At 44.2% G+C, this 27401-nt stretch overlaps 1 protein-coding gene across 2 annotated transcripts in view; it reads right to left on the reverse strand.

The window, feature by feature from the left end:
* Positions 1 to 27401, reverse strand: part of PTH1R (parathyroid hormone 1 receptor) — a 452655-nt gene that overhangs the window by 15295 nt on the left and 409959 nt on the right. For both annotated transcript variants that reach the window (XM_068235179.1, XM_068235181.1), the window contains exons 8-10: positions 25892 to 25952; positions 9600 to 9666; positions 765 to 859 (exon numbers count right to left, since the gene is read on the reverse strand). In XM_068235179.1, coding sequence (XP_068091280.1) covers positions 765 to 859; positions 9600 to 9666; positions 25892 to 25952 — 223 coding nt within the window. The remainder of the gene's footprint in view (positions 1 to 764; positions 860 to 9599; positions 9667 to 25891; positions 25953 to 27401) is intronic.

The following is a 27401-nucleotide window of genomic DNA, read 5'->3' on the forward strand; positions in this document are numbered from 1 at the left end:
ATGGAGGGGGTGTTTTTAAGGGTTAGGCATGGGGGGGGCGTTAGGGTTAGGCATGGGGGGGGGGCGTTAGGGTTAGGCATGGGGGGGGGGGGGCGGTTAGGGTTAGGCATGAGGGGCGGTTAGGCATGGGGGGGTTAGGGTTATGTCTTAAGGGGTTAGGCGTGGGTGGTGCATAGGGTTCTGTGTAGAGGGGGGTGCTTTTAAGGGTTAGGGTGGGACAGTTAAAATTAGCGTGGAGGGAGGTGTTTTTAAGGATTAGGCGTTGAAAGGGGGTAGGTTAGGCATGGGAGGTGTTAAGTGTTAGGGGTGGGGAGTATGGACATTTAAGGTTAGGCATCAATAAGGGAGGGTTCTGTGTTAGAGAAGTGTTAGGTTAAGTTGTAGTAAAATATCAGTATTATTTTATGTTATGTTTCTCCGATAATGTATCCTCTAAAACACAAAATATGGGTAAATTGTACCGATACTCTACAAGCCAAAATTGGGCACCCAAATTTCCTTGCGCCCCTTATTCATGCATGCCTATTGCCTACCCCTCTCTACGGTTTTGTTTTCTTTACAGCGCTATAGAAGATGATGGCGCTATATAAATAAGTAATAATAAATGTGTGTAATCCAAGTCTGTAGATGATGGTGAATAAATCAACTGTCCGCTAACTAACCAGCAGCTCCTGGATTTAATAGGCTCAGTTTCTGTCACTCTGGGGGGTTACGTGGAAAATTGCAAAGTTGAATTTTGGGAGTGGGGAAAATGGCGAGCTCACCTGTACTGCTGCCGCGTGTCGCACCGCCCAGCGTTCGTCTCCCGCAGTTTGGTGGCTAATACTCTAACAATATTAATAAAAAGAAAAAAGTTTGCCTGAAAGAATGAGAAAAACAAATCAATAAAAAAAAAGTCCAATCAATTAAAAAAAAAAACTGTTAAAGAAGAATGCATACATGTTCAAAATGTACAAACAGTTTCATTGTTATGGTACAAGGTTGGGTGTAAGACCCTGTGCTTAGTGTGAACACAACTTTTCTATATAGATAAGTTAACATGGTAGGCCTGGGACCCTGGGGGGTGTATATGAAGATCTAGATTACAACATGGATGATTGCAGTTTTTGGATGGCAGTTGTGGGATGACAGAGGTTTTGTAGGTTCCTGGTTGCAGGCAACCGGTTTCAGGGGAGGACGACTACACACCATACAATTGTATTCTACAACAAACAAAACAGGTCTCCTCGGCAGTGTACCCGCTCCTAGGCAATAGGGGCCATAATTATGAATGAATTTACTGTCAGTCAAGAGAAGTTTAATTGACTGTGCCCACGTCTCTCCAAGCCTTCATTACACATCTGCTATAAAATCTGTTAAAGGTTCTATGTCATTTTTTCTATAATGAATGACTCTATTAGTCATTTACATTAACCAACGGGAAAGAAAATCATGTACTGTACTGGAAATATAGAAAAAAGGCTACACAAAGACGTTGTATTAATATCTTGTGTTCATAAAGCACCAATATCCCTTGGCTTCAGCAGTGGCTAGATAGTGTACTGGTTAACCCCCTTGGCGTTATGATTCTTTCCAGATTTTAGTGTCTAAAAACGGTACAATTTTTTTGCATGCTTTCAGACCCTAATACCTGGAAAAAAATCATGCTTCCATGGAGATCTGCAGCAGTGTTTCAATCCCTCCCTGGCTCCAGCCCTGCAGTTATGCCTCCATCCTCCAGGTGGTGCTGCAACTCTAAAGTGAAATAGCCGGCTGTCGTCATGACGACAGCCGGTGATCTTCCAAGTAGGAAGCAGAGCCCCGGAGGAGCGTCCGACGTCGGGATCACCCGGGTGGTATGTAAAACCGCCCGCTGTGCGCATTGCTCTGCACAGACCTCCCGGCGACTACCTCAAGCAGAAGTCGGGATTACCACTCTTAGCTGCGGTTTTCTGCCCCAACCTTAGCTCGGGATTACCGCCAAGGAGGTTAAAGGACTCACAAGGCCAAAAAAGAAATGAAGTCTTACTTACCTGGGGCTTTTTCCAGCCCCTAAAATTCATTTGGGTCCCACAATGCAGCTTTGATCCCCTCCGGAGTCCCCCTGGCAGCCTGTAAAGATTGTTGACCCCCTATGGGTCGGTGCCTTTTCCACATGCGCAGGTGTGTAATCAGAAGCCGACGCAGAAAGCTCCCAGTGACGTGGGCGCATTAGCGTATGGGGCGGGAGCAGGGCCACAAATGTGCAGAAGGCGCCAACCCATAGGGGGTCGGCGGTCTTTACAGGCTGCCAGCAGGACCCCGGAGAGGATCGGAGCTGTGCTGAGGGACCCAACTGACTTCTAGAGGCTGGAAGAAGCCCAAGGTAAGTAAGACTTCATTTCTTTTTTGGCCTTGTGAGTCCTTTAAGGGTTCAGCCTCTGACACATGAGACCTGAGTTTAAACCTCGGTGCTTCCTGTTCAGTAAGCCAGCACCTATTCAGTGAGGAGACCTTGGGCAAGACTCCCCAACACTGCTACTGCTACCACAGAGCGCGTCCTAGGGGCTGCAGCTCTGGCTGTTTGAGTCCGCCAGGAGAAAAGCGCAATATAAATGTTCTGTGTCTGTCATACTTTCTCAAGCTGTGGGTCTCAGACAATGCTGAAGCCAAGTGATTTTCACCTGTATTTTCTGAACAAAGGGAATAAAGATGGCAGCTGCCGTGAATTTAACCAAAATTCCTTTTCTGCACCCCTTGGAAACTATATCACGACGATCTGAACTGAGGGTCTCAGGTCTGACAATGACAAAGTGGTTCTGAAGTTCTGAAATCTTCTGCACTACAGAGCTGGGAGAAGGAAGTAAGATAAGGGAAGAAAGTCTGCCACAGTACAATGGGAGAATCAGATCAGGGTAGAATACAAACGCAGGACAGCAGAGAGGACAGAACACAAACGCCTTCATCAGAAGTATTGAGTTTCCAGCCAATGAAGTTCTCAGAATGGCTGAAGTTTAGTTGGTGCTGATAACAGGAGACTCGTTTCCTTTAACAGAGATAAATGAGAAGACATTTTCTATGGCTCAAAAGGGTTTACAAAGTGCTGCCAAAAAGTGTTGCCGTTTCCTTACCAGACCTTTGAACACATCACTGATACATTGCCATTTATTATTCATAGCTTTATGGTTCTTATAGACATTATAGGTCCAGTAATTCGTTTTCATAAAAAGGGCAGGGCTAAAAAGCAATCCCTTGTGGCTTACCTTTTTCATGGCCGCACCTCTAAAGGGCAGGGCTCCAAAGCAATCCCTTGTGGTTTCACTTTTTCATGGGCACATCTCTAAAAAACCTGCTGCTTCCCCCTTCAGTGGATTCCCATATACAAATCCACTGTTATATCCAGAAACAGAAATGATTACTACTGTCTTATCCAACCAGGTGACAAATCCTGCACATCTAATTGGCTACTAAATAGTCCGAACACAAGAAAAAGTCTTGGCCCCCCATGTGCCTCTTTTCCAGGGGCCATAGCGTGGCCACAGCCTCTGCGTCCCCTTGGCGTACTACTGGGTGACGTGTTGACGAGCAATGCATGTAAACACGGCCATGAAAGTCACTTGAAAAAAAATTGGTGAAGTACGAAGATGGGAAGATGAAATGCCTTGCAGCTTGATCTAAAAGACATGAGCAATTATCAGATGTCCCAGAATCCAGGAAAAATAGAATGATAAAGAATCTATGAAAGTCAACACGAATCAGCCTGAATTAAACCAGAGGGAATGCTTTTACAGATTGGTCACCTGAAGGTTACAGAGTCTAAAGAGAAATAGATGTTTAATCTCCAGGGACAACGGCAAACGCCATAAACAAGGGCGTCCTATAAATCTCGCTTCACCCGCTCATCTGCACACCAAGACAGATAATATTTTGCAGGAAGAAATGTGTTCCATGTAGAGGTCCAAAACTGTTCTGTGACTCAAAACTAAGAGGAACAAAAATTTGTCTTAGGCCATGTTTTGCTGAAACCTAAAGGAAGTAGCTGTAGTCAGTATAAAAACAAGGTTTGAGGGCTGGAACCCACTGGAGCGATTTTTTTGAGAGTTTAAGGAGGTTTTCAAACCGCTGGCAATTTCCCTAAACGCTCAGCTAATGTTTATGGATGGGCCAAATTCCACTGGAGTGATTGCGATTACCAAAATCGCAAACGCAGGATATGCAGCATTTTTAGCGTGTCTGCAATGTAAAGTATATAAACGCTGGCGTAATCGCTCGTCAAAACCTACACAGAGCAATTTGCTAGCGTTTTTAAATTACTTCACACTGTAAAAAAATAAAAAATTAATTGAAAGGACCAATCTGAATTAAAAACGCTAATCGCAAATCGCTACACAATCGCTTGCAAAACACTTACACTTTTTAAAATCGCTACCAAAATTGCCAGAAAATGCTTACAAAATGCTCATTAAAAAACGCTAGTGATTTCAATTAACAATAGCGCTTTGTAGTAGGTATCAGGCCTCAAGGTTTAAAATAGTAATTGTTATCTACAACAAAAATATTTTTGGATTCTAAAAAAGAGCAGAAAGAGAGACTACTGGAACTGCTAAAAAATATAGTCCTTCATCAAACATAGTTTGGATTAAACAAATCATAGAAAAGAAGAAGACCAAAGGCTAATTCTAAATAATCTGAATGAAGGAGGACACAGTGGGTGTGACGAACGAGCGCAGCAGGGGACAAAATGGTGAGTGTAAAGGTGGCCACTAATGATCCAATTTTTAGCAAAAAAATCGTTCGAGCGATCAGAAATTCTGATCGGATTGGTTGTAAATAATCTCAGTTGATGGGCAAAATCGATAATGAACGATTATAAAAACAATCGTCCGACTGGATTTTCGTCAAGCCAAAATTTGGATTTTCTTGTTGGTCGTGTGAGGAAGCAATGATTGGTTAGTTGATGGTGCAGTGAACGATTTTTCGTCCGATCAGAATTCCTGATCGCTCGAACGATTTTTCGCTGGAAATTGCACCATTAGTGGCCACCTTTAGACAGTGTGCAATCCATTGGCGCCCATGACAGCCAACAGTGCTCCAGGCGATGGCCTCAATTGCCTTTGGAAATAAACAGCCCTAAATATACTTTAATTTAAAAGTAAAGATTGATGTTATACAGTTTCTCCCTTATACCTCTGTTCAGCTTTAGTATCTCACTGAAATGTTTCTATATACTTTATTTATGCCCAATGAACCAGGTAGAGGACTTTATGTATATACAGTAAAACCCCTGTTATCTGTAACCCAGGCATCCGTAATGCTGGGAATACACGGTTCGTTTTTGCCTTCGTTTAAACCTTCGTTTCGATTGTGCCTTTTGTCCTTTTCGATCCCGAAATAATCAGTCATACGGTTAATATCACCACCCACGGTTTAGTTTTTTTTTCCGATTCTGATGGTTTCGTTTTTCCAATGATCGAAGGCTGCAAAGAAACGAAACGAAAATCCCTTTTTACAGGGACGGACTAGCAAAAACGAATGTATAATCGATCTGAACAGCCATCAAGCCTACCAATGGCTCGATTAGATGGATAAAGAGAGATAATATCAAACATGTTCGATCACTAGTCGTTCGTTTTTGGGGTCTATTAATCGAAACTATAATGAGATTATGACTATTTTCACATACGTTTTCAACACTCGATTCGTTTACCGAACGAATCGAAGGTTTAAACGAAGGCAAAAACGAACCGTGTATTCCCAGCATAAGTCTCAACTAACTGGCATGCCTGTGGTGGAACAATGGGGACAGTCCTTTTGTAATGTGCAGAGCTTGTGTGCAACAGAAGCAACTTCCTGATCCTTCAGGTGCTGTCTTTTACACTTGTCATGTGACCTGCATCAGGGGGAGGGGTTGTGCTACTTACCGATCCTCTGGGCGCCGTCTACCACATTTCCTGTAGATCCCAGCAGCTTCCCTGTGTCCATGTACGATTCCCGGCATGTCATGTGACTATTGAGTCACATGCACGCTTCGGAAGCCGGGAACAGAGGACACATAAAAGTCGCTGGGAGATACAGGAAGTGTAGGAGATGGCGCCCAGAGGACCGGTAGGTTGCTTCTGCTGCACTGTTAAGGAGGGAGGAGGTTTGTGCTATTTTGGCAGGTTGGTTGCTCAACCAACCGGCAAGCAGACATACGAAGCATGAGGCAGTCTCTGCCTGTGACGGATATTGGGGGTCTTGCTGTATCTGGGCCATTCTTATGTCCTTGAGCAATTAAAGAGCAACTATAAACAAGAACTGAACCTTATCCCAATCAGTAGCTGATACCCCCTTTCCCATGAGAAATCTATTCATTTCCTCAAACAAATCATCAGGGAGCTCTGTATGGCTGATTTTGTGGTGAAACCCCTCCCACAGTGTGATGTCAGCGCCTCACAGCTCTGAGTTCCTGACATCACACAGTGGGAGCCTTGTTGCATTGTGGGAAATAACAGCTGTTTACAACTGCCAGAAAAAGCAAGCAGCAGCTACTTCCACTGACATCACCTGCCAGCAGTAAAAATGTCACCATGCGATAAACGTCTAAATGTAAATCAGGGAGAGGAAAGATTTTACAATGAGCAAACACTAACTAAATAATTTATACTTCATTATTGTAGAAATTAAGCACTTTTTTTTTTTAATTAAATTCTTTTCACCGGAGTTCCTCTTTAACAACTGATGGTGGACATTGCAGGACTGAGAGGCCCTCTGATGAGTATGGTAAGCTGCCTCCAGCTGCAAACATCTTTAGACAGCATCTGCAAATGAATTTATTTTAAAAGGAAAACAACTCAGACATTGTCATTACTGCGGCTTTGTTCTAAGCTGAGTCAGTGTTCTTATTTGACATTTGTCCTCCTATTTTAATGTTCTTCATCAAGAGGCATATCATAAATACTAGAAAACAATGGCTGAGAAGTGACAGGCCCAGATGCTGCTCATATTAACTAACAATGTGTTCCTGCCAGGAGAAAAGGTTAATTGTTTCTTGATCAAAGTAAACAGTATGCAAAGCGGGAATGTAAAAAAAAAGAAAAAAAAGGAAGACTGGGTTTGGCTACAATCCTTCTCATAGTTATAACACGCTGAAACCAGCGCTGGAGACTTGGCGCCACCATAGGCCGTAATAGGAATTACAGCTATAGCAAGCACAGGGAGAGTAACTTCAGCGCCGTCAGATGACGAAGCTGAAGTTACTTTTAAAACATAATAATAATAATTCGGCTTCCAGCAATTGCTGGAAGCCGAAGGAATTATTTCATTCCCCACTATCCATGGCGGCCTGGAGGTGGAATAGTAATTAACACGGCCGGGACTTGTGCAGCAGCAGGATCAGCCATATACCGCCTGAATCCTGCACCCAAGTCTCCTGCGCCGATTCCTCTCGTACGCCTCGTAGGTTTGGCTCAATGGTGACCGCTGCCCACCAGACGGGAAACTAGGCGAAGCTTCGTTTCAGAAGGACGTGGATAGTTTTGAACCAAAGTTTCTATGGTTATTCTGTCTGGAATAGTGATGAGCAATTTTGGTAGCAACAGCATGTGTGAGAATTTTACTATTCACCAGTAAAGTTGGCACAAAATTACGCGACCTTACAAATGATTACAATTACAAAGTTAATTACGATTTTTCCCGTAATTTCGTATTATGATTTTGCATTGTAAATGCGAATTTCGATGTGAAATGACATCTATGCAAAATGAAAATTATGCGAAAAATGACGCTAAATTACGAATGATTACACAAAATCAATTGAATTTACAAATCATATTACGTGGGCATAATTGTGAAAATATACGCCATTGTAATTAGATGATACGATTATCCCTAGTCTGGCAGGGAAGGCGATAGGTGTGGTTGGGAGGTCACGGTTTCAGAGTGTGTTAGGGGTAGGTCAAAGGTCAGGGCTCTGGGGAGGTTAGGGATGAAGAAAGGAATAACAAGGTATTAGAACAGAAAGAATTAGGAACGGAACAGAACTGAGGATGAGTAGGGCTAATTATTGCAAAGGGTGGGTGGGGGGGATTTATATTAAGGTGGCCACACACGATACAATAAAATGATCAGATTTTACAGAAATTCGATAAATATGATTGGATCTCTCGAAAAAAAATCTTTTTGTCATTCGACTGAAAAATCCGATCGGATTTTCCGTTTTCTATGGATCCGGAATGCTGGAAATTTTTCTTCAATTTTTCTAAAGATTGCATGGTGTGTGTTAGATTGACAATTTATTAATATACACACCCTAGCAATTTCCTCAGAGTTTCCAATCATTTTTATCATAATTGGGGGAAAAATTGAACATAGGTGTGTGGTACATAGGTCAGATTTTTGAAATGTTACAATCAGTCAGAAAAATTGATTGCAATTCTTGAATTGAACAGATATTTTAAAAATTGTATGGTGTGTGGCCACCTTTAGGCATAGGGCTGTGCAGAGAACAGTGTTAAAGTGTTAAAGGGACTCTGAGCACCTCTCATGGGCATGCCTTTAAGCCAGACGACCTCCAACAAAGTCGTGCTATGACCCCTCTGGAGGAGCCTCTTGTAATGGCCATGCGTGTCACTTCCTCTTCCTCCTTCATTCAGTGATGCACCTCTCTAACAGAGAAGACAGGGGTGACCCGGAGGTTATAACATAGCCAAGATGGCAGCCACGATTTTTAAATTGAAATCAAACTAAAACTATTTGGTGTAGAACGGCGATTCAGGCATCAAATGAAAGAGGAGAGCACAAGCTACAGAATGGTATGCATCTTTTAAGAGACACTGAAGCGAAAAAAAATATGAGATATAATGAATTGGTTGTGTACTATGAATAATTACTAGAAGATTAGCAGCAAAGAAAATATTCTCATATTTTTATTTTCAGGTATATAGTGTTTTTTTAACATTGCATCATTCTCTAATATGTGCAGATTACACAACACTCAGCATTCAAAATGATTCTTTCAGAGCAGTCTGTGAACTAATGACCTCTCCTCTGCCAGAGGAAAAGTAAATAGTTAACTAACAGTTGAGATAATAAAAGTCAGAAAACAGCCCTCTCCACGACTTTTGAAAGTTGTAGAGATAATGGCTTTTTTGTATAGAGATAACTGGAGTTTCTTAACTCTTCCTGTACTGGAAACAATTAGATTGATGTATCTGATCTTAATGTTTTATTTCTTAGCTGTACTACACATATAAATCATAATATCATAGTTTTTTTTTCCGCTTCAGTGTCTCTTTAAGTACTTTGCAGTACTGGTCGGAGTCTTAAAGGCATGCCCATGAGAGGTGCTTGGAGTCCCTTTAAGCTTTGAAATCGGGGTCATATTAGGGTTTGGCACAGGATGAAGGATGAGGTTAGGGCTAAGCACAGGGCAGCGTATGAAGGGTTAGGGTTATGCTAGGACAATGGGGTGTGTAAGGTTAATGGTAGGCTAAGAAGGGGTTGTGGGTAAGATTAGGAACATGGTGGGGTACACTCTGGTAATTTGAGCTGAAAAATAGCTGCGGGGAAAGTTGCCACCATGGTGCTGCCAATAACAAGCAAATAGGTGGACGGATCTCATCATATTACTATGATTGCATATATCGTTAGTTATCACTCACCACTGTAGCAGCCAGAATTGGACCTTGAATGATCCACTTTAAATTGCCTGCACTGAGGTCCCAGCACCTGAGGAGAGACAAGACATTAACGTATTCATCAGAGGATTCTCTACAACAATCATGATAATTCCAAGAGATGGGTAATGGAGATCTAACTACATGAGTAGGATTTGTTTCCAGGAACTTCCTATACATATTCACAATCAATAACTGTCTATTTGCAACATGAGTATATTGTCTGCCTCTACCTTCCAAAGCAGGGAATTTTTTAATAAGAAATAAGTTTCTTCCAGAGTAAAATGAGCCAAAAATAACTTTTCTCTTATGTTGCTGGCACTTACAGTAGGTAGGAGATGTCTGGTAGAACCGACAGGTTTTCGACTAGCCCATCTCCTCATAGGGGATTCTCCAGGAATTGTTCATTTTCAAAAGCACTTACTTAGTGAATGGCAGTTGCTCAGTGCAACTGCCCAAAAATGTGAGGCGAGCAGGGAGGCGGGACAGCCTCATTGCATAAATCCTTATCACAAGGAATGTCTTTATAAAGAATAAAAGCCTTGCTGAGAATCCCCCATGAAGAGATGGACTAGTCCAAAACCTGTCACTTCTGTCAGATTTCTACTACCTGCTGTAAGTGACAGCAACATAGGAGAAAAGTAATTTACGACTCATTTTACTCTGGAGCAAACGTACTTCTCATTGGCATGTCTTTACACGTATTTTAAATTTAAAAAAATGTCACAATAGTGCCCCTTTAAAGGGACACTTAAGTCAAACAAAAAAAATGAGTTTTACTCACCTAGGGCTTCCAATAGCCCCCTGCAGCTGTCCGGTACCCTCGCCGTCTCCCTCCGATCCTCCTGGCCCCGCCGGCAGCCACTTCCTGTTTCGGTGACAGGAGCTGACAGGCTGGGGGCGCGAGTGATTCTTCGCGTTCCCAGACACATTAGCACCCTCTATGCTGCTATATGGTATATGATATATGCTATAGCAGCATAGATGGCGCTATTGTGGCCAGGAATGCAAAGAATCACTCGCGTCCCCAGCCTGTCAGCTCCTGTCACCGAAACAGGAAGTGGCTGCCGGTGGGGCCAGGAGGATCGGAGGGAGAAGGCGAGGGCACCGGACAGCTGCAGCGGGCTGAGTAAAACTTTTTTTTTTTTTACTTAAGTGTCCCTTTAAAGAGGCACTGCAGTGACAAATAGCAGAATGCAGTAAGTTATTTACGGTCATTTTTCTGGTTTCAGCATCAGCAAGATATATTGCTGTATATTGGTATGTACCCCCCCCCCCCCTGATTCTTAGCCTAGGCTATTTAGCTACACAGATTTCTCCTCCCAGAACATTCCAGAAGCCCAGGCATATTTTGTACTGAATTCGAAATTCTCAGTAAGCAAACATTCCATAGAGCTACAACTGACGCCGGGGCTAAAAATGTCACCATCTGCGGTAAATTTCAGAATTTAAATCAGGATGAGGAAAGAATTTAAGATGAGCAAACCCTTTTTTGATCACGTTATTTTCACTAAAGTCCCTTTTTACTGGAATTTAATTTAGAGCGTAAGCCTCCTGAGGCAGCACCCTGTGGGCTCAGGCCCTAAAGTACCACTACAGCAAAAAAATCAGCAGTCAATATCTTACAGAACCAACAGGTTTTGGGCCAGTCCATCTCCTCATGGGGGATTCTCAGGGTTTTCTTTGTTTTCAACAGCATTTCCTGAACAATAGTAAGATACCAGCCAGCTTCCCTGTTCACTTGCACGCTATTTTGTCAGTTAGACTTTGCAACTGCTATTCAGAAAATGCTGTAGAAAACAAGGCAAACCCTGATAATCCCCCATGAGGAGATGGACTAGTTCAAAACCTGGTCAGTGTAGAGAGAAGAAAAGAAAAAACCCGCAGGGTACCAGGAGCCCTTATGGTGTATTATCCTCAGATAAGGAAATTAAGATTAAGAATAAATATACTCACAAGTGTAGGTTGCTTTAAGGCAACCACTTGTATGGGCGTGTAGGGAAGTCCCGTCCCCACTCGGTCTTTATAATCGTTGGTCGCTGCTCCTTAGAAAAAGGCTTCGCTTCTCGTAGGTCACGAAGAACCCCACGAGTGGGGTAATACAAGATCGTTTTCCGAAGGGGATAGGAGGCGCCTGTGTGGTGTATTAGGTGTCCTCTTTATACAAAGAGACGCCACTTGATAAAAGGTTAAGAAGGTTTATTTTAGCACGATAGACAACGCAAAATAAATGAGGAACCACACTGCATTTTTAGAAGGGCTAAAACCCTGAAGAATGAATTGGCCCCTAGCAAACTGAAAAACACCAAATCAAAAGGGTCCCCTAAAGCATGGGTCCCCAACCTGGGGGCCGTGGCCCCCTGGGGGTCCTTGGGCAGATTTCTGGGGGGCCGCGGCTTCTCCCTCTCCCCCCGCGGCCGCCGCTCCTGTTACCTTATGAGCGGGCGGCCGCTTCCTTCCTTATATTCCCTCAGCTGCGGCTCTCCTCTTCGCAGCATGTCGTATTACAGCAGCGCTTCCTGCGCGGCTGCTGTATGGAGCCAAGGGAGCCGGGACAGCGGTTCCCATAGTAACGGTGATGCGTATTGCCGCTACAGGAAGCCGCTACCCCGCCTCCTTCCCTTCCTTACAGCAGCCGCGCAGGAAGCGCTGCTGTAATACGACATGCTGCGAAGAGGAGAACCGAGGCTGGAGGAATATCAGGAAGGAAGCGGACGCCCGCACATAAGGTAACAGGAGCGGCGGCCGCGGGGGGGAGAGGGTACCTCTGCTAGCTACACTGGGGCAGCTATACTGGGGTAACTACTGGGCTAACTGTACTGGCTACACTGGGCTAACTGTACTTGCTATACTGGGCTAACTGTACTTGCTATACTGGGCTAACTATACTGGGCTAACTGTACTAGGTATACTGGGCTAACTGTACTTGCTATACTGGGCTAACTATACTGGGCTAACTGTACTAGGTATACTGGGCTAACTATACTGGGCTAACTGTACTTGCTATACTGTGGTAACTGTACTTGCTATACTGTGGTAACTGTACTTGCTATACTGTGGTAACTGTACTTGCTATACTGGGCTAACTGTACTTGCTATACTGGGCTAACTGTACTTGTTATACTGTGGCAACTGTACTTGCTATACTGTGGTAACTGTACTTGCTATACTGTGGTAACTGTACTTGCTATACTGTGGTAACTGTACTTGCTATACTGTGGTAACTGTACTTGCTATACTGTGGTAACTGTACTTGCTATACTGTGGTAACTGTACTTGCTATACTGTGGTAACTGTACTTGCTATACTGTGGTAACTGTACTAGCTATACTGTGGTAACTGTACTTGCTATACTGTGGTAACTGTACTTGCTATACTGTGGTAACTGTACTTGCTATACTGGGCTAACTGTACTTGCTATACTGGGCTAACTGTACTTGCTATACTGGGCTAACTGTACTTGCTATACTGGGCTAACTGTACTTGCTATACTGTGGTAACTGTACTTGCTATACTGGGCTAACTGTACTTGCTATACTGGGCTAACTGTACTTGCAATACTGGGCTAACTGTACTTGCTATACTGTGGTAACTGTACTTGCTATACTGTGGTAACTGTACTAGCTATACTGTGGTAACTGTACTTGCTATACTGTGGTAACTGTACTAGCTATACTGTGGTAACTGTACTTGCTATACTGTGGTAACTGTACTAGCTATACTGTGGTAACTGTACTTGCTATACTGTGGTAACTGTACTTGCTATACTGTGGTAACTGTACTTGCTATACTGTGGTAACTGTACTTGCTATACTGTGGCAACTGTACTTGCTATACTGTGGTAACTGTACTAGCTATACTGTGGTAACTGTACTTGCTATACTGTGGTAACTGTACTTGCTATACTGTGGTAACTGTACTTGCTATACTGTGGTAACTGTACTTGCTATACTGTGGTAACTGTACTTGCTATACTGGGCTAACTGTACTTGCTATACTGTGGTAACTGTACTTGCTATACTGTGGTAACTGTACTAGCTATACTGTGGTAACTGTACTTGCTATACTGTGGTAACTGTACTTGCTATACTGGGCTAACTGTACTTGCTATACTGTGGTAACTGTACTTGCTATACTGTGGTAACTGTACTTGCTATACTGTGGCAACTGTACTTGCTATACTGTGGTAACTGTACTAGCTATACTGTGGTAACTGTACTAGCTATACTGTGGTAACTGTACTTGCTATACTGTGGTAACTGTACTTGCTATACTGTGGTAACTGTACTTGCTATACTGTGGCAACTGTACTTGCTATACTGTGGCAACTGTACTTGCTATACTGTGGTAACTGTACTAGCTATACTGTGGTAACTGTACTTGCTATAGTGTGGTAACTGTACTTGCTATAGTGTGGTAACTGTACTTGCTATACTGTGGTAACTGTACTTGCTATACTGTGGTAACTGTACTTGCTATACTGTGGTAACTGTACTTGCTATACTGTGGCAACTGTACTTGCTATACTGTGGTAACTGTACTAGCTATACTGTGGTAACTGTACTAGCTATACTGTGGTAACTGTACTTGCTATACTGTGGTAACTGTACTTGCTATACTGTGGTAACTGTACTTGCTATACTGTGGCAACTGTACTTGCTATACTGTGGTAACTGTACTAGCTATACTGTGGTAACTGTACTTGCTATAGTGTGGTAACTGTACTTGCTATAGTGTGGTAACTGTACTTGCTATACTGTGGTAACTGTACTTGCTATACTGTGGTAACTGTACTAGCTATACTGTGGTAACTGTACTTGCTATACTGTGGTAACTGTACTTGCTATAGTGTGGTAACTGTACTTGCTATACTGTGGTAACTGTACTTGCTATACTGTGGTAACTGTACTAGCTATACTGTGGTAACTGTACTTGCTATAGTGTGGTAACTGTACTTGCTATACTGTGGTAACTGTACTTGCTATACTGTGGTAACTGTACTAGCTATAGTGTGGTAACTGTACTTGCTATACTGGGGTAACTGTGCTAACTATACTGGGGTAACTGTACTTGCTATACTGGGGTAACTGTACTAACTATACTGGGGTAACTATACTAACTATATTGGGGTAACTATACTACCTAACTAACTATACTGAGGCAACTATAGTCCTTATACAGGGGCAACTGTGTTAGCTACCTATACTGGGGGCAACTATACCTAGATTCCTACTTACCTATATACTACACTCAAAATCAGGGAAAAGAGGGGGGGGCTGCCGCCGCCACTAACCACGCCCCCCTCCCCCCGGGGGGCCACAGAGAAAAGTTTGGTCAGGATAGTGGGCCCCAGGCTTAAAAAGGTTGGGGACCCCTGCCCTAAAGAACAAGAGGATCCAGGAGTTCAGAAATGTAAACAAAAGATGTGCCTATGCTGCCAGATGATACACAACCACCAAAAGACCTTTGAGTCCACGATTACAGGTGATATCTGGTGATATCTATAACATCACACATAGGATGGACTGTTCATCAGACTACATTATCTACCTACTCACATGCGAATGTGGCCTACAATATGTAGGGCGAACCACACAACAACTGAGGGCAAGATGGGGACAACACCGGCGAAACATTAATAAGGGATTCATCAAACATGGATTATCAAGACACTGCAAGGAAATACACAATCAAGACCACAAAGGAATAAAAGTTTGTCCAATTGAGTACATACCCCCAGATGTTCAGAACAGAAAGGAAAGACTCAAAGCACGAGAGATGTACTGGGTTTTTAAACTCAGGACTCTACATCCAGAAGGGCTGAATATCTGCCTCGAGCACAATTTATAATAAGTTCTCACACTGGGCTCATCCTCCACCTCCAGATATCCTCTCCACCCTTCTCCCCCTTCCCCATCCCTCTCCTCCTCTCTCCTTCCCTTTTTTCCCCCCTCCCCACCCCTTGAACGAAAGAATGAATGAATGAAATGAAAGAATGAAACAGAGAGCAGGGTAGGTGTTTTCTCTAATGTTCCCACTGATATACATGGTAAAATACATGAGGGTGCTTCGTCTCTGGTTCACTTTAAGTGCCAATTTACAATGTAAAAAAAAATCAGAGTGCCCCTTTATAAAGTAAGCAATGTTAAAGAGACAATCTGAATTTTAAAATCGGAGAGTTAAAAAAGTGGTGTAAAGCTGTCATCAAATCAGAATCAGGGGCCTAGCTAGAAATCACTGGGCTCCCTGCAAAACTGTGGATGCCCTCCCCCCCCCCCCTCCCCTTTCTGCACAGGTAAACTGAGAACCAATGTTATTCAATTGACGAGTGCACACTTGAATGTGTTTTCCCCATGCAGACAAATACAGACAGCAGTGAAGCAGGCATTTTCCTCTTTCAATTACATTAGCTTGTAATACAACGTGCATGTTGTCACACATACAGACACACATGGTGGGCAGGAAACGCATACAGAAAACCGACAGACTAATGTGCTCCCAGCCTCGGCTTATTACACTCACTCTGTCCATCCCTGATGCAGCAGAACTGGCTCTGCAGACTTCTCCAGCATCACTACAGTACACGGGACTTGGGAAGGGGGTAGAGAGGTTGGGGGCTTGGCGCTGTACACAAGACCCTGCTGCACACTGAATAGTGACTGTCTACAAATCTTTGTCTGCAAAACTTTGTATGATTCCTTATCAGTGGCTGAGCAGATGCAGTCATTAGAACAATTGTGCAGAGAGCAAAAGTTTTTTTTTCTCTGTGTGCCCTTAGTTGTCAGTCTCTCAGGTCAAGGAAAATAAACGTACCCCCCCCCCCCCACAGGGCCCCCTGAGATGTCTGAGCCCCCCGGTGGCTGCATTCCTTGCAGGGTCTATTGTTACGCCCCTGATTGTTACGCCCCTGATCAGAATCCTTATGAATATCCCCTTGAAGAAGAAAACTGAAGAAAAAGTAAGATTGTAAACTGAAAAGAATTTTTGAGAGAAATCTTCAGTTTACAATCATGCCCCTACTGGAGATGTGATTGCCTTTCTACAGAAATAAAGACGCGAGCGGTGTCAGGAAACATCGGGCCACTTTGCTGAAGTTTTACTGTCATTCTGTTGGATAAAATAGCGTCCTGCTCAAAGCTGCCTGTCCTACAAGCGATCCATTCCCGGCATCGATATTCCTCCATCCCCACCAAGGACATGTTTATCCACAAAGCAGTGATAACAAACACACAGCAGCAAACTGCCTGCAAGTTTTAAGAGCTGCGTTATTGATTGCTAAGTGTATTCTACTTCACGGAACTGCGCGGTTACCAGGGAAAAATCGATGGGAGGTGAAAGAAGAGTATGAGAAGAAAACGATTATTCTGTCTCTCAACTCAGATTGTTTGACAACATACTAACTGACCAATAATGACATTTCAAGTAGGACATTGGGTAACGCAAAACTTTGTGATTTACCCATATCTGCAGTGGGCACGCACTATTTAAAGTGCCAACCCAACCACACATTTCCTGTGCAGAATGTAGCAGAGCACTTAAAGGAACACTGTAGGGGGGTCGGGGGAAAATGAGTTGAACTTACCCAGGGCTTCTAATGGTCCCCCGCAGACATCCTGTGCCCGCGCAGCCACTCCCCAATGCTCCGGTCCCGCCTCCGGTTCACTTCTGGAATTTCAGACTAAGTCTGAAAATCACTGCGCCTTTGTTGCCGTTTCCTTGTTCCCACTGATGTCACCAGTAGCGTATAGCACAAGCCCAGTATGGTCTGTGCCTGCGCAGTACACTCCTGGGGCCATCAGCGGGAGCGAGGACACGGCAATGCAGGCGCAGTGGTTTTCAGACCTTAAAGTCTGAGATTCCAGAAGTGAACAGGAGGCGGGGCCGGAGCATCGGTGAGCGGCTGCGCAGGCACAGGGTGTCTGCGGGGGACCATTAGAAGCCTCGGGTAAGTTCAACTCATTTTCCCCCGACCCCCCTACAGTATTCCTTTAAAGCAGCAAGGACAGCCATACTATCACAGGAAAAAAACACATATATAAGTAGATAAATACTTGTTCCACCGTATATTCCGGCGTATAAGACGACTAGGCGTACAACATGATCCCCCAACTTTTCCATTTAAAATATAGAGTTTGGGATGTACTCACCATATAAGACTACCCCTCTTCCAACACACACCAAATAAAAATAAAAAAAAAACATCATATACTGGTGCTATGTATGCAGGGGCGCCTGCCTTCTTGTCACTCCAGGCAAGAAATCCTGTGGCGCCCGCCCCCCCCCCCCCCATAAAATATAAAACAAAAATCATATACATTATAGAACACTTCACACATGATATAAGCCATCAGAGAGGGATAACTATGAAATGGGGCCCTAGGCAAGATAACACTTTGCCCTCCACTGATGGTCACCTGGCTTATTTAGTTAGATTTGGTGGGGGCTAGCAACCACCAGGCCCCTAAACTCTCTCTAGACCCTAGGCAGCTGCCTAAGTTTGCCTTGTGGATGATCAGCATTGTATGCCATACAGCACATGCTGCCAGTATGCACCTCAAATAAATACAGCATCCACACTACAAGTTCCAATGGCAGTCACATTGCAAGAATGGATTATCAAGCAAGACATTCTTACTTTCAAAATAATTTTTCACAAACATTATGAGATATGCAAATATGTTACCACCTGTTAGGGTAGGACTGTAGTGAGTATATCATGACATTGAAGGGCTGATAAGGTAAGGTGGTTTAAGGCCCAGTGCACACCGAGCGGTTTTAGCAGCGATCCGCCAACCACATCTGTCTGTGAAAACGCTTGGCTAATGTATTTCAATGGGATGATGCACACCAGCGGTTTGAGGTTTTTAGCAAACCGCAAACGTGCCTCCTGCTGCACATTTGCGGTTTGCAGAAGCGATTCTGCCTCAATATAAAGTATAGGAAAAATGCAAACCGCTCTGAAAAAACGCTAGATCAGAGCAGTTTTCCAGGCGTATTTGTTACAGAAGCTGTTCAGTAACAGCTTTTACTGTAACAATATTTGTAATCTGCTTCACAAAAACGCTCGGCATGTTTAGAAAATGTCTCTAAACATGCCTAGAATCGCTCTGAAATCTGCTCCAAAACCGCTAGCGTTTTGAGGATCTGCTAGCGGTTTTGGTGTGCACTGGGGCTAATAGTTTGATTCATAATCCATTCTGGAGATAAGCAGTGTGTTTGTAGTGTAAGTGATACAAGAGAAGAGAAGTAGAATGGAGGGAGGAAGGTTAGTAGAGGGTCAGAATTGATGACATGGATGAGCAGATATCTATGAGTAGAATAGAGGCTCAGTGGGTACCACTACTGCATTTTAGTGTCCTAGGCTTGAACATTGGCCAGGGCAAAATCTGCATGGAGTTTCTGTCTTCAGACACTTCAGACATTTCCTGCATCCTAAAAAACATACTAATAAGTCAACTGGTTTACCCCAAAACAATCCTATATTGAAAATATTAGACTATAACTATGGTAGGGATTAGACTGTGAGCTCCTCTGAGGACAGTCAGTGACATGACTATGTACTCTGTAAAGTGCTTCAGGAGATGTCAGTGCTATATAAATAAACAATAATAATATGGTAGGACATTATACTATGACTATGGTAGGGTTAGATTGTGAGCTCCTCTGAGGACAGTCAGTGACATGACTATGTACTCTGTAAAGTGCTTCAGGAGATGTCAGTGCCATATAAATAAATAATAATAATATGGTAGGACATTAGACTATGACTATGGTAGGGTTAGATTGTGAGCTCCTCTGAGGACAGTCAGTGACATCACTATGTACTCTCTACAGTGCTGCAGAAGATGTCAGTGCTATATAAATACATAATAATAATATGGTAGGACATTAGACTATGACTATGGTAGGATTAGATTGTGAGCTCCTCTGGGGACAGTCAGTGACATGACTATGTACTCTGTAAAGTGCTGCAGAAGATGTCAGTGCTATATAAATACATAATAATAATATGGTAGGACATTAGACTATGACTATGGTAGGATTAGATTGTGAGCTCCTCTGAGGACAGTCAGTGACATGACTATGTACTCTGTAAAGTACTGCAGAAGATGTCAGTGCTATAGAAAGTACTGCAGAAGATGTCAGTGCTATATAAATACATGATAATAATATGGTCGGACATTACAGTTTGACTATGGTAGGGATGAAATTGTAAGCTCCAGTGAGCAGTCAGTGACATGACTATGTACTCTGTAAAGTGCTGAAGATGTCAGTGCTACATAAATACACAATAATAGTTCCAAATGCTACTGGCTCCCCTGAAGAGTGCTCAGACTAGTGTACATAATTGTGCACATTGTTCCCCAAGTAGCAGTTGTTTGGTCAGGGAGACAGTGGGAGAGGGAGCATGAGCAGAGGGTGAGGGCAAGCAAAGTTAAGCTCCACACTCACCACAGTGACTGCAACAACACAGGAAGATGGATCCAGCGAGGTGTCCCTCATGACAAGCGTCCAGCGATTCATCTTCCTGCCAGCGGGTATGTGAGATGTCACGTGACATTACAGGACGGGCGCAAACGAGAAGTCAAGCGACCTCAGTACTTTACTTGATCCTCAGTGACGGTCACTTTTCACCACACAACGCTAAGCGATGTCATGACATCGTGTAAATGACTACTTGTCGCTCAAAAAAAAAAATTGATGAACATCAGGAAAATCGTTGGAAAAATCGTGAGGTGGTACATAGCATTAGAGAGAGGGCAAACAGACAGCATTAATGGAAATACATTATTATGCCATCTTCAATTATAAGTAGTGATGGATGTAATTACACACATTGCTTACATGTCCATTATCATTGTTTGAGCTTTAGATGCTGCCCTCCTATTCACTCACACACAATGAAAGACAAAACCTACAACCCCCACTGTGTCCATTACACACTTCAAACACTGTCCTGTTGAATTCAGGGAGAAGTGCAGGCTGTGTAGGGGAGAGGATCAGATGATCCTACCGCTCCACAGCTAGTCATGGCGATTGTCCTGACATCTAGACATGCAGACATTCTAGCAGAGCACACAGCTGTCTGCAGAGTTTACTGTTTGTTTGTTTGTTTGTTTGTCTCACTCCCTCTGCAGACTCAGTAACATTTGGGGGTAGGGCGCTGTCACTGTCTCCTCTGTGGAGGGCCAGAGAACAGCTATAAGCCAGAGACACCTTCTTCTTAGGGAGTATCTATAATTCTGAACTCTGAATGATTCTTTAGTGACTTAGCAGAAGGCTATTTGTGAAAAGAGCAGAGCAACCAAGCAGCTCTGGGTGACCCAAGCTACTAGGAATGTATAGGGGATAAAAGGAACCAAATGCCCTCCTACTACAAAAGCAAAGCTTGGTGTAATGTGCCTTCTTAAAACAGAAGACAATCTTTTTCTCTCCAGTCCCTTACAACGGTCTTTCAGGACAGGAATTTTTATTTCCCCTTGGACTGACAGTAATTTATTGCGCCTTCCCCATCAAAGCCGCTCCAAGCCGCTGCCTGGGTGGTCAGTAGGTAAAGGCGCCCCTGTATGTATGAACAGATACAGGTGCTGTACTGTATGTGATACCCAGTATATTGACTGGTTGGATTGGCCAACTCTTCCTCTCCCTAAGCGGATTGGTCAGCTCTCCTTGCAGCCGATTGCTGTCATAGGCTGGTTAGGAGAGGGAGGGATTGGGAAATAGAAAAAAAAAGAAGAAATTTATTATAAAAATAGAAAATATTTGTAGAAAAATAAACAAACATTGGGAGAGCGATCACAGCCCACCAACAGAAAGCTCTGTTGGTGGGCAGAAAAGATGGGGGATCACTTGTGTGCTGAGTTGTGCGGCCCTGCAGCACGCCCTGAAAGCTGCAGTGGCCTATTTTGTAAAAAATGGCCTGGTCTTTTAAGTTTAAGCCCGTGGTCCTTAAGTGGTTAAACAATCTCCTATACGAGCTTGTGGTTGGCTGTAGGAGGGAACTGCTGGCTTTCATGTCACAGAATATACACAGGGAGCAAAAGAAGCAATTTACAGGACATGTCGAGGGGCTTGTTATCAAGGGGGCCGTCACCTGCGGGCGCGATCTTCTACGGTATGAAGATGACTTCCATGCTCTCTCTCTGGTCTCTGGGGACGCAGCAGCTTCCTCTGACACTAACAAGCTTTTCCTAGAAGTCTTTATGTGCAGAATGAGGTCTTTAAAAGTGGTTATGTGCTTTGGACATACATGCCGCTAATAAACAGCTGTAGCCCTAGGCCCTTACTCACCCCCACCGGCAGTGAGGGAGACGGATGTACTGAAACACTTGCTAAGGCTAAATGCCAGGAAAGCCTCAGGTCCGGACGGAGTGTCGCCAGCATGCCTGAAAACTTGTACTCGTCAGCTCGCTTCCACCCTCTCTTCCATCTTCACGAGGTCGCTCCAGGAAGGCAAAGTTCCCGCGTGCTTCAAGAGGTCTGCCATTATCCCTGTCCCCAAAAAGCAGGGCATCCTCGACCTCAACAACTTCAGGTCCGTGGCACTTATATCCGTGATCATGAAAGCTTTTGAAAGCATGGTACTACCCCTCCTTAAGCACTCTACTGAGGGACTGCTGGACCCGCACCAGTTCGCGTACAGAGCGAACAGGTCCACTAATGACGCCATCAACATCTGCTTGGAGCACGTCTATGATCACCTGGATAGACCGGACTCCTACGCCAGGATCCTCCTACTGGACTTCAGCTTAGCATTCAACACCACCATCAGCTCTAAGATACTTCAAGACAATCTCGCTGCGCTAGGAGTCCACCCCACCCTACGCCTGTGGATCACGGACTTCCTCACCAACAGGTCCCAGGTCGTCAGGTTAGGCTCCATCTCCTCACAACCTAGGATCACCAACACAGGGGCCCCACAAGGCTGCGTCCTGTCGCCGTTTCTGTTCTCTCTGTATACGAACAACTGCAAATCCACGTCAGACTCGGTAAAAGTAATCAAATTTGCCGATGACACGACCATTGTAGGGCTCATCACCAAAAACGACGAGAAGGCGTACCGCCACCAGGTCGAAAGCATATGCAGCTGGTGCAGAGAGAACGGTCTGGTCCTAAACACAGCAAAAACGGTGGAGATGATCGTTGATTTCAGGAGGCACGCCTCTACCCCACCTCCAATCCACATTGATGGCATGGAAGTGGAAAGAGTCCCCAGTGTCCGACTACTGGGCACAACTATCTCCAACGACCTGAGGTGGAACACCAACACTGTCTCAACACAGAGGAAAGCCCAACAGAGACTTTTCTTTCTCCGCCAACTGAAAAAGTTTGGTATGGCCCCAAAACTCCTGTCAAATTTCTACTCGGCCACGATCGAATCCGTCCTATGCTCGTCCATCCTGGTCTGGTACGCCAGCTCCTCCGCCAGCGACAAGCTCAAACTGCAGAGGGTCATCAAATCTGCGGAGAGGATCATCGGGAGATCCCTCCCCACTCTGGACCTCCTCTACCACTCCAGGCTGAACACCAGAGCATTAAAGATCGCCAACGACCCCTCGCACCCAGGCCACCGCTTCTTTAATCAGCTCCCCTCGAGCCGGAAGCTCCAGTTCCGATCCATCTTCACCAGGACCTCAAAACATAAGAACAGTTTCTTTCCCTCGGCTGTCAACCTCCTGAACTCTCTCCATGGAAATGCCCATCCCCACCCCACAATACCATGACGCACTGAAGCACTCCGCACATAGACGGCGTTCCAGCTCAAGCATACCTTTCGGTTGTTGTATGTGCCAAGCCCAATTCAGAGCATTAAAGATCGCCAACGACCCCTCGCACCCAGGCCACCGCTTCTTTAATCAGCTCCCCTCGAGCCGGAAGCTCCAGTTCCGATCCATCTTCACCAGGACCTCAAAACATAAGAACAGTTTCTTTCCCTCGGCTGTCAACCTCCTGAACTCTCTCCATGGAAATGCCCATCCCCACCCCACAATACCATGACGCACTGAAGCACTCCGCACATAGACGGCGTTCCAGCTCAAGCATACCTTTCGGTTGTTGTATGTGCCAAGCCCAATTCCGGGCACGACCCAGTCGTGCTTGGCGAAATAAAGATTCTGATTCTGAGCAACCGCAAAATAGGGATCACTCGCTATACGCAACCTCACATGTGTAACTCTGCCTAAAGAAAACCTGAACTGAAAATTAAAAGTCAAAATAAGCATACACAAGTCATACTTACCTTCCATGTAGTCTACTCATCAATCTCTTTCTCCTCTACAGCGTCCTGTTTGTTCACTGTGATCAATGGAATTCTTCATCCTCCATTTTGAAAATGGCCATTACCCCATAACAGCTTTCTGGTCAGCACACAGTTAAACTGTAACATCGTCCACTTGAGCCATAGGGAAACATGGACATTACCGGGCACATCAGTTGTCCACTCAGCTGTAACTGACAGCAACTGATATATTTCAGTTCTGAAAAAATGTTGTCAGAACTGGAATAGATCATGGTCAGAAGAAAATGGTGAGCTTCTGAGAGGAACTGATGGCAAGGTAACTATGTAATGTTCATTTGACGTTACCTCATGTGTTTATTTAAAATAATTTTACTCAGTACAGGTTCTCTATAAGCAATTTTTTTTAAAGCTATATCTTCAGAAAAAATTGCTTAAAATAGGATAAATCTCTGACATAACATTCAATATAAAATGTGTTTTCCTACTTTTTATTACTCATACAGTTATCAAGTGCGGAGCAGAGCTTTTCAGTGCAGGTAGATTTGGGCGCAGCATAGACTATAATAGGAATTACTTCTATAGCGGCGCTCAGTGAGTAACGTCGGCTCCGTCAGAAGACGGAGCCGAAGTTGCTTTTATAACACAATAATTCGGCCTCCAGCAAATGCTGTAAGCCGAATTATTTCATTCCCCCACTATCCATGGCGGCCTGGAGGGGGAATAGTAATTAAATCGGCCCGGACTTGTGCAGCAGCAGGATCAGCTATATACCGGCTGTATCCTGCGCCCAAGTCTACCGGCGCCGATTTTATATGTATGCATCAAGTTTGCTTTTGTGCATAAATAATATTGTCTGTCTACAAATTCCCAAAGTACAGTTTATATGCTCCGAAAGCTGTTATTGCATTTTACTGCATAGCTGCTATATTTATAAATTAACATCTATCTAGTGATCACTTCTCAGCTCTTTCTGCTTCTCAGTATAGTTCGGTTTTGTCAGTTTGCTAATGTTTACTAAATGTATCTGACAAAGGAATGTAAACAAAAGATAATGTCATCCTCTTCAGATGCGGCCAGAAGCTGCCCACTGAAGCAAGGAGCTTTCCAATGAAGAACAAAGTGCTGTGTTTAACTGTTTGAATGCTGTTCTGTTACCATTTTTTGTGGTAGTAGATTTTATGCTGTAAATGATCTTTTAGAGCAAAAATGAAATGTTGAGTTCCATACCACTTTAAAGGACCACTATCGCAAAAAAAAAGTAGGCAGTTAAAATCTGACAGAACCGGCAGGTTTTGGGCCCGTCCATCTCTTCATGGGGGATTCTCAGGGTTTTCTTTGTTTTCAACAGCATTTCCTGAAAGCAGTTTAACTGCCAAAGTGAGCAAAAACATCACCTGGTCTCCCAGAGGGCACTGGGAGGGTTAGGTTGCATAACATAACAGCCTAGGCCAAATGCCACTGGGAGGGTGGGGTTACATACCAATATGCAGATACAGGAAGTGTTTCTGATGCTGAAACCAGAATAATTCATGTAAAAGTGGTTATCCTGAATAACGTCTTAATGGACATCCGAGGTGAAAATAAACTGATGTGATAAACAATTGTATCTATCTTCCTTCTCCTAAAAATGACCTTTTTTTTTTAGCTATCGCACAGTTTTATTTGATATTTAAATCTAGTTATTAAGTTTTTACTGTTTCATTGTCTCTGTCCAATGACCCATGCATTGAAGTATGCCAGAGTTTAAATCTATGAACTTTTTATCTCTTTCCTGCTCTCAGAAGCCATTTACTGACAGGAAAGTGTTTTATGGCTGTAATTACTTATCAGTGAGGGTTCTGCTACAGTCCGACCCAGTCCCAACCTGGACAGAAACCGTCACTTGCATGCCTGATGTTTAACTCTTTCATGTCACCCCGGTTGTCCTTTAAATTCTCTTTGTGGTCCCTCTTGAAGCCAAATACCCTCTCTGCAATCATAAAGCAACCATCTCCAATGTGTACAGGTGTCAGGTCCTCTTTTTTTTTGTTGTACTTACTCTGTGTCAGCAAATGTGGCTCTTTCCCGGGCCCAGATTGTTACAAATACAGCAGGTACACCTGTAAGGAAACAGAGCACAGCACGGGTCAGGAGACTGGAAACACCTTCAAAGGGAAGCTGCTCATGTCTGGGAGATAAGGCTGCGATTGAAGCTGAATGACATGAAATGTAACGCAATTAACTTCATATTTGCATGCATATTTTTGATTACCGAATGCAATTGTTCTGCGTTTCCGTTACCTTTCAATACATTTGCACATTGTATGCCATTTAAATCATGCAGAAAAAGCAGATCCAAAAGTCTGCAGGAAAACACAGTTTCAGTACGATGCCATTGAAATACACGCAAATTCTGAAAGGGGCCTATTTGCGATAACTCACATGGCTAGAATTGTATTTAGTGTACCTAAAAGGGAAAAAGTGCCCCAAGGGCTATTTTTCACTATCGCAAGGGATGTTAATTAACAAAGAAATTGTGGTAGGTATTTTCTACTACCGAGATTCGATTTGCCAATCGCAATCGCTTTCTGGAGCAAATTCAATGCGAATGAAAAATCGCCATCGCATACAGGGCTGGTTCTCTTATGAAGCAAGGTGAAACATTTGCATCAGGTGCAGAGATTACCGAGGGGGCATGTTTGTACTGTGTTTACACTAACAGCATGCAGTCAGAGTAGGGGGAGAGTGAGAGGAGAGCGAGGTGAAGAGGTCATCATTGGGGAAAAGCAGCTTGTTGTGCTGGGTGAGGAGTCTGACAGTGAGTGAGGAGGGGGGAGGCAGGAGAGCAGCATTGGGGAAAAGCAGCTTGTTGTGCTGTGTGAGTGTAACGATTGGTGTCAGTACGCAGAGAGAATCTGATTATTGGTGATCTGCAGTATCACCAAGAATGCAGATATATACCTGATTATTGATGATCTGCAGAATCACCGATAATACAGATATATTGCTAACCTCTGGACACCTATAGGTATGTGCAGGGGCGGCGCCAGGGGGGTGCAAGGGGGTGCTCGAGCACCCCCTAGAATTGTCCAAGCACCCCCAAAGCACCCCCTGGAGTGAACTGACTTCAGGCGTCTAAAAGACGCCAAGTCAGTTCACAGAGCGGCAGCACGGAGCAGCAGGCAGGGCTACGGTAAGATGGCCGCCCGGAGCCCTGTTCTGCAGACTTCGAGTCTGCAGTGCATGGCTTCGGGCGGCCATTTTCCCGTAGCCCTGCTCTCTGCATGCAGGCAGGAAGTCTCGTCGTGACGTCGGGAAGGAAGAGGATCGTGGGCGCGCGGGCGCTGCGCGCCACAATGAGGTCGGGACTCGGGACAGGAGGTCGGGAAAGAAGGTCTTCTGGCTGTAGGTGAGTAAATGGGTTTTTCTTTTCTTTTTCAGGTGATGCTGATTGTGCATATTGGGGTCATATCTGCTACGGATTGTGCATATTGGGGTCATATCTGCTACGGATTGTGCATATTGGGGTCATATCTGCTACGGATTGTGCATATTGGGGTCATATCTGC

The sequence above is a fragment of the Hyperolius riggenbachi genome, chromosome 5, assembly GCF_040937935.1.
Source record: "Hyperolius riggenbachi isolate aHypRig1 chromosome 5, aHypRig1.pri, whole genome shotgun sequence".
NCBI lineage: Eukaryota > Metazoa > Chordata > Amphibia > Anura > Hyperoliidae > Hyperolius > Hyperolius riggenbachi.